The sequence below is a fragment of the Saccoglossus kowalevskii genome, chromosome 11 (genome assembly GCF_978046115.1).
Source record: "Saccoglossus kowalevskii chromosome 11, keSacKowa6.1, whole genome shotgun sequence".
In the NCBI taxonomy this organism is placed as follows: Eukaryota; Metazoa; Hemichordata; class Enteropneusta; family Harrimaniidae; genus Saccoglossus; species Saccoglossus kowalevskii.
Window position 1 is genome coordinate 20340082 of NC_140651.1, and position 8491 is coordinate 20348572.

At 38.0% G+C, this 8491-nt stretch overlaps 1 protein-coding gene across 2 annotated transcripts; it reads right to left on the reverse strand.

Annotated features, from left to right (window-relative positions):
• Positions 1-491: 491 nt before the first annotated feature.
• On the reverse strand, positions 492-5920 carry LOC102802588 (alpha-2,8-sialyltransferase 8B-like). 2 transcript variants are annotated; one of them, XM_006817388.3, is made up of 5 exons: positions 5782-5920; positions 4016-4204; positions 3572-3721; positions 2587-3168; positions 492-2254 (listed from the first exon to the last, which is right to left on the reverse strand). In XM_006817388.3, the coding sequence occupies exons 2-5, from the start codon at positions 4159-4161 to the stop codon at positions 2023-2025; spliced, it is 1110 nt and encodes a 369-aa protein (XP_006817451.1). In that variant the 5' UTR covers positions 4162-4204; positions 5782-5920; the 3' UTR covers positions 492-2022. The 2 variants fall into 2 exon arrangements, with proteins under 2 accessions (XP_006817451.1, XP_077866022.1); XM_078009896.2 differs by lacking the exon at positions 5782-5920 and adding an exon at positions 4321-4392.
• Positions 5921-8491: the final 2571 nt, after the last annotated feature.

Below are 8491 nucleotides of genomic sequence, written 5' to 3' on the forward strand. Positions count from 1 at the left end.
AAAAGAGACGTATGTGAGCACTAGATAGTAAGCATATGAAATGATTTGAATAGTTTATTTCCCTGTGTTTCTGTAGTTCCATGGCGGAATATTTAGCGTATAACACATAACAAATACGTCGTTTTAGCACCGACGTAAATTTAACAACGGTGTTATTTTTATCGTGTGAAAATTACACTGGTGTAAATATGGCGGTTTTTACACTAGCATAAATTATGTGACCAGAGTCCGCGCTCAAAAAGAAAAATACTTGTGAATAAGCACAGTGGCATAAACGCCCTCTACCAGGAATTTGTGTAAACTCGATGACTGGATCACCAGATCTTGTCAACTCAAGGCCCCAGAGAACTATAGAGGGCTTCAACGTGAGATGACAATCCCTGTGTATCACAGAATTGTTCTGGATCAAAATGAAAGGAGAGGGGCTATAGAGCTATAGCAGCGATTCGCTCATCCATGTATAATTAAATAGTCAGGCTGTCAAGTATAGATATAATGGAATTACTATTGTTTTATTTCTCCAATTTAATATCCAGAACTTTTGCCGGTGAGTTTTCATAACACCACGAGTCCATACAACCTACTTTGTTAACCATGTCAAAATTGTACTTATCATTTAGTGTTATACCATGTAGCCGTAGATCGAGGTAATCATAAATCAGTATGGGCTTATTTTGATATGTTGACAATTTACAAGACACTGTATACCTTTTTGACAATTGGCTTCAGACAGGTCCAGGATTTTGACACCCTGGTCTCACACTGGTAATATTTTTTTACAAAGTGGATGAATACCATATATGTATTATTGACGCTGCTTTTTTTGAATTTGAAAAATACATACACGGCACGCAACGCTCAATTTTGGATCCGATTTGTTTATATTCAGAACACCATCCGAACTTTAGAGGGCGTGATACAGTTTGCGGATAAACGGGTATTTAAACAGTGCCATCTATTGGCCGACAACTAATATTTATTATATTTAGTCGCACTTAAACAATTGCTATAAAAAAGGTGAAATAGTTGCATTACCTGTGAAAATTAAATCATCATAAAATCCCCCCCCCCCCCTCACCAGCCACACAATTATACATGATATAACGTAGCATAAAACGTATACAATTTATAACGAGAAATAATTAAAATAGTTGCGTAGCTAAAATAAATACTGCAAACATTCGATACGTGGCAATCAAAATCAGCATTTTCTAAATGTTGGTTATTGATATCTGTACATTAAATACACTACTGAGATGATGTTATATCGACACCCAATATCAAACGTTGAATTTTCACCACGACAACAATTTTTACGCGTTCCATTGCAAGGAACTGAGGTAATCTAAATCTACAGTAGATATTATAATTTGTAATGCCCCAATCTCTCTCCGTTGTTATTAATGAACTGACATAATATACAAAACATAAGCTCGGCTGGAAACATTTATTTTATTTGGGAGTCGAATAGTGATTTCTGATGGTTCCAGGCTACAATTGAAAACACTGTCAAATAATAGCCCGCACCGACAATCAGTTGAACAAACATTACAAGAGGGAGGGCAGGGGGTAGCTGGTATAGGTTACAGGAAATAAAAACGGCATTTTACGTTTTTACAGGAAATAAAATAAAAGTTCCATTTACAGATAAACAAAATTCCTCATTACATTTTTATAGTATTTTTGATAATTTGTGTTTACGAATCAAAAATGTCTACGAATTTACGTTTTTTTATTTATTTAAATTACATTTTTACGAAAATAAAAAAAAATTGATTACAGCTTACTAAAATACTCCTTACCGACCCGCTTACAAGAAAAAAGACGTCTTGAACAGTTATCATGCAGAATCGGTAAGTTGGACATTGTGTTTAAATTACCCACCCTCCCACCACCCTACTAAACAGAGCTTCACACTCTAGCCGACTGCTGCAATAAATTTTGCATGTTCCACTAAATACGGGCTAGCTAAGTAGTAAACATATCAGTCCCCCTAAGTCGGTCATAGATGAATCTAAGGGGTCAGGCGTGACACGTATTATGGACGTGTATTATGCCAGCATGTTGCAGATCCATGAATACTTCCTTCATCGAAGTTGCTCCTGGTCCCGTCAATATGTTCTTAACAATGTCGCCTTCGTCTGACGTTTTTTTCTCGTGTATCGGCGCTCCATAAACGTGTATTGTATCACAGAGTAGCACGGCCAACGTCACCAGTGTCAGGTCCGATGTTGAATTGGCAATCTTCCAATATCTGGAACACGAGAAATGGGTTGTTTTAAAAGCGGTGAGAAACAACGAATGAACACAATTCATGTCTGGTGACGTTACCAAGATATCAGTGGAGCATACTGGATCGTTTTTTTTTTATTTATTTATTGGAACAAATGACTGCTCAAGACGAAATCAGAATGAGCGGGTCTGTGTATTCAGGACTCAGAAGTTCAGTTTCGTCCAACAGCGTGTGATATGCCTCCTAGAATTAACCAAATGCTAGAAATATATAGTAATTTCCCGGTGTTTGATGTATATATGGAAAATCCCCATAATAATACTAAAATATGAACATGAACGGGCTGTACTTACTCGCTCACTCGCACTGAGAACGGTTTCAGGGGCGAGTAAGCCATCTGGAGGTGAACTTGGTATCGTTCTCGAAGCCGAAGTGTCATAAAGCGAATGTTGTTTCTCTCGCGTGAAGTCCTTTCCAGTCTCCATGGATACAACAAAATCGTACCGTTTAACTTTTGCACGGTGGAAAAAAGTTTAAGGTTAGACGACTTTCGGGCTCCTCTCCTCGGGTTTTCAGATACGAAATCGTATAACGATTGTAATAGTGTGCTGTCCAATAACGCCAGGTCGGTTTTAAAACCAATGTCATTAGTCTTATCATCCTGTAGCCCTGTTAAAGTCCTCCTAATCACGAAAGGTGAAAGTTCAATTTGGTCACCACATCGGGAATGAATCAGGGCTTTCTCGCTGAGTACTACGGAACACGACTTTGATTGGCGTAGAGGGCGCGTGGCATTTGCGAGACGTTTAAATTCTGGATCGTGTTTAACATATTTGTCCTGGTAATCTTGGAAAAAGTGCATATATTTTGGAGTTGTGTCATTTTTAAACACCCGTATGTCTGCATCAATGACGATATTGCCGGATATGTTTTTTCTGCAATGAACAAAAACAGACAATAGCATATTTCTGAACTTGAACTTGATCATATTGAAATAATCTTCAACTTAATATACTCGTCATATTCAGAATAGTTTCTATGACAACGTTGTTGAAGTGTGACCGCATAGTGATGATGGCTCATCCAGTTGATAAAAAGATATTCCTATGTTCCACTATATGAACATATCCTCGATCGCACGTGCATTAAACCGATGAAACTATTATCAGGAAGTGCGTGCCAGGGAATCTTTAATGGCACATTTATTGTCTGACATACTCACAATAAAATGCCAATGAAAGAAGGGAGCTAAATGTCTAGTTGTATAACAAATAACAACTGAGCAATAATGATTTGGGTAAAATTTGGGTATCACATACACTACTCTTTTTGCCATACCTGAGTAGCAGTAACTGATTAAGAACCACTTTCTGATCTTTGTCAGGAAATCGTCCACCCCGATGTATTACGTCATGGTGAAAGCGAGAATTGTTCGACTTTTTTTCCTTGTTTTCCAACTTGAATGACGTGAATCCGCTAATACCAGGACTGTGTGTGAAACAAATAATTGCGATCATTTATAAAAACATTTATACTTAATATACGACAATAATATAATGCTACCTTTCGGCTTGGTATCGATCGTACATACATGTACAAATCCTCGATAATTACCGAATATATCCGAAACAACAAATGTTACTCTATAGTAAACTAGTGTTTACTTTAAACAGTAAACTCGTTACAATTTTCAGTTCTAAAACACAGTGCAAAATACAAAATATGCGATGTTCAGGGGGGTCATAATCGTGACCAAGAGCAAATAGGTTTATGAAACCCCACCTTTTAGCAATCGGCGATTTGTTGTGCTCATTGACATCGGATAAGTCGAATATCCCAAAATTAACTGTGACCATGACAACAGCGAAGGCAAGGGGAAGAATGCAGAAACATTTGTTTCGTCTTGCCCATCTCATAAGTCTCGCCATATTAGTTGGTAATCGTCAGTCCAGCGTGGTCATGTCCTTCTCTCTGTTGATACATATATACATATCGTTATGAATATGATTATATATTTATATAATTTTACATAAATAAAACTTGATTGTTATTGCAAGCAGGCATAGAAAGGCAGGTTTAATATTAACCTGAGTCTGTTTTCGTCGCATTTACCACCCCTACGTACCCAACCAGATATCCTTCATAGGGCCACCATTATGTACATACCCAATCATGTTAGTGAGCGCTGAATACTAAGTATAACAATGGCTATTGTACTACTGAACACACACAGTAAGGGTAATTACAAGTGTACACATTTCAGTTCACGGGTACAGACGCTTAGACGTTTAGTCGAACGGTCATCACATTTGTCATTGATGCGCACGGCGCTTACGGCCTTGAAACTGTTTCCACCGTCCATCGCGTAAACAATGCCAATAATAATTTCAAACATAGAGTATCACTCTTGTCGAGTTACAAAGGAACGGAAAAGCTGCGGCGTTGGATATACACTGTTTAGCTGTAGATATGTTGGCAAATATTCGAGCAATTCAGAATCCACCCTGCCAGTACTTGTTGTAGCTATGTGGCACTCCCTTAACATAGAAAACATACAATAACACACGATTTTCTGTTCTGATCCTTACTATTATGCCTTTCTAACGGTATAATATACGATCCGTCCGAGCTTCTATTTATCTCTATGAATACAATGATCATCGATGACAATGCCTGTCAGTTTCCGACCTCACTAATTAATTCCAAAGTAATTCATGTCTGAGTTTACATGTCTCTCGGTCAGTTAATAAAAAACACTGAATATGACGCGAAACATCTCGATATGGCTGAAATAGCTTGCTACGCTTAACTAACGGGTCAGAGGGTGGTATCTGAATTGTCGGGTGCGGTTTAAAAGCTTTGTGTGAAATCTTCGTTTGTATCGCAATGCCTGCTTTTCTGTTAAGGAAAAAAAAAACGTTTGTCCTAAACCTAGTCATTGTAGGAGACGGTACTACTTGGTCATGACATTAACCAGGCATGTAAATAGTTTGTTTATTTGGTAAACATTTTTGATGCCGCTACTATACAGTAGAAATGTTTACCCGGCAAACAAACTGGCTTACTAGCATTTGAGAACAGCATCCCAATTTACTGGGATGATTTAGGACGACCCTATTTAATGCTGTATTTGTTTTACTGAAACTAATATTATTATGTAAACAAATATCAATAAATTCACATTTAGGTTGTATTACAATCCCAATATGGCCGTATAAACGCGTACGTATAAATATTCTATGCCCTCTTACCCCAATCACTTTATGCGAATATCACAATGGATGAGTGTATTCTCAGTTTTCAGAAGTGTATTTATGTTTTGCGCACAACTACTATGGCGTAATGAATTATAAAAAGTCTGCGATTCAGAAGAAACTTCAGGTACTGCATCATGTGACGACTCCTAGCAAATGATATGTTGTTCAATCAGTAGTTATTGTTATCCAGCTACACATATGCAGACATATACAGACATAAATAATCGATAATTCGTATCAACTGTGATAATATATATAATACCGCTTGACGATAATTACTGGTACACTTACCTGCAATCACGCGGAATACAGCGTTTAATACAAGCCCCATTTGTCATTCAGCGTTCCGTATACGCATTGGGACCCACTCCGTGTACGTCACCAACGACTAAACATCCAGTGAATGCGATGTGCCCGTGGCTAGTTAAAAGGAACAGAGAACGAGGTCATAAGGTGACAGAACACGAAAGTCAGTGAACCGAAGATTGACTACTGGTGCATTGTCTGTCGCCGGCCTCTGAACGCTGATTGTTGGTTATAATGCGTAATCCAACCCTTCAGTGTCCTGTCAACGGATTTTCTCCCTCAAGTATTCGGGATAATATGTATAACATAAGCCTCATAAAGACCATGATTACGTGTCTTGCATGTAACGGCTAATAGGACGAAAAAATATATTATCAATTCGTCAAAGCAGAATGCAAGGGTGTATCCCTTGACGTATGACGTTGAATTGACACCGGAATTGACTTGACAACACGGTATAAGGTTTTACTGAGGCCCAGCATACGCTATACGTACAACTAAATTATATACGTTGGTAACAAAATGCAAAAAAATGTAATAAATTTGAAGATAATATTTCTATATTAGTAATTTACTTTTGTTTCCCATTCTTCTTAAAAAGTGAAAAAATGCCAAAACTTAAAAAAATGTACCCATTCTGTTGTTGCAATAAATTTACTTATTACTAATATATGGATGCTAACTATTTTTGTGTGGTGTGTTTTATGCATTTGAATGCTTGCAGTTACAGAATTTGTATTAAAACAAAGGCTACCCACAGTTCAGTCGTAGGTGGCGCACGTTTCATTAATCAGCTTCAGCCTGACGAAGATTTGATTCTTGCAACAACATCCGGCGTCATCATGTGCACAGCTATACGCTACATTGCGTTTCAGTTCGCATTAGATGTAGATCACTGAAATGAGCTGCCTGAGTATAGGTTTATGTCTCAACACCATTTTCTTTCAACAAATACACTGTACATAATATGACAATATACTGTCAAACACACACAATACAAAAACAATATCAAACACAACGATGCCGTCACACGGCAAAGCCCACGACTCTCAGATTTAGATTGACGAAATACTCAATCGCAGATCGAATGTCTCAAACCACGTAGTTTTTCTCTCCAATAAGATAGTCAGATTGTGAACATAAACCTAGAAAAAAAAATCAGATCGCGAATATTGCCGCGTATCTTGTTCCCTTGACAAGTTATTAACGTAAATCAGGTAAATTGAGGAGGAAAGTACCCGGATGGAGGTTGACATACAATGATGGCAAGGGGTGAATGCACTCCCGAACTTGCGGCCTCATGTCGGGGAAGTTGACATAGTTACGTATGATCTCATGCCGAACGCTTCTGAAAAGGGGAAAGAAATAATAGTCGATTGCAATGTTTACTCGTACAACATTACTCGGAGATGTAGTGTACGAAGCAAACTCTTAACATGTATGATAACTGTTCTACAAAAGGGAAAAATATTTACGAAAGATTTGCATGGTCATAATCAACAATCACTGCCAGGTGAGGTGACGACGGTTGAGGTGAAAACTAATGTCCGAAACAATGTCTTTCGCTCTGCTGCAGACATTGTTGAGAAGGTTATCGTTATAATTACGTCCAAGCTGCACCAGCCTACAGCCAACCGGTACCACTCAACCTTATCCGAGCAGCGAATAGATTAGGTCAAAATACGGCCGACATACCTAGACAATGAAGCAACTACTGATATTAACAAAATACCAGTATCGTCCCATGTTACAACACGTCACATCGTATCAGTTCCACTGATAATAAAAAAATCCTCCTATGTTACGGTACGTCGTAGCATATTAGTACGTCGCATTTGTTTTGTACGATTGTGTAATTGAAACTAGGCAACAATGAGTCACGTGTCGCCTGATGATACCACTCTTCATCGCATATATTGGTAATGTGGGACTTAGTGCCAGAGTGATTATCTTATATCATGTCAATAAGTAAATGTTACAAATGAATTCAGTTGAAAAAACAGATCACACCCCAAAACGACATTTTGTGCGTGCATGCGAACGCCGAAACTTCCGGAAAAGTCGTCTATACAGGGAATCGATTTGGAAATAATAAACCAGAATCGGAACTTGACAAGAACCGGCGTAAGGTGTTAAATCGAACAAAAGAACGGAAACAGTGTGAATGTCGCAGCGTACGTAGTAATGGTGTCAAAACTTGCGTTAAATATATCGTTCATACGTATCCAAGTACCAACACATGTGCTATAAATTGAAGAAAATAATCAGCTTTTTTCTAGGTTGTGATCATACCTGATTCATGCTTTAATCACATCACGTTAAATATGGAGCCGACGTTTTTTTGTTGAAAGTTTGTTGTTTTTCCTTACGGTAACTTCTTTGCTTTGCATGTATTACATGGAGTAAAACAATCGGTGGTTTCTTGATGTTGAAGATGTAATGTGGTGCGTTTTTCCATAGTCAATTCGCTTATTCCTATCACTAAAAAAATAAATGGTTTTCGATGAGATGTAGTATATCGAATAATGTGGTATGCACATTTAATGATAGTCAATGTCGATGGCTCATGGGTATATGATGAAATTGTTTTCGCGCATCTGTTAATCGACTTAATTAGCTGATTATTAGCGAATGGCTGTGTTATGTCTGTCATCGTTTAGGCAGGCGAGGTCCTGGACGGAACTCGACTCTGTGA

Excerpts from the sequence above, each read along its gene's own strand:
- LOC102802588 (XM_006817388.3), bottom strand. The coding sequence starts at position 4,161 with ATGGCGAGACTTATGAGATGGGCAAGACGAAACAAATGTTTCTGCATT. Across the intron at positions 3,722-4,015 it reads AAATCGCCGATTGCTAAAAG|TCCTGGTATTAGCGGATTCA; the intron begins GTGGGGTTTCAT and ends TTTCACACACAG. Across the intron at positions 2,255-2,586 it reads TTCTCAGTGCGAGTGAGCGA|ATATTGGAAGATTGCCAATT; the intron begins GTAAGTACAGCC and ends CTCGTGTTCCAG.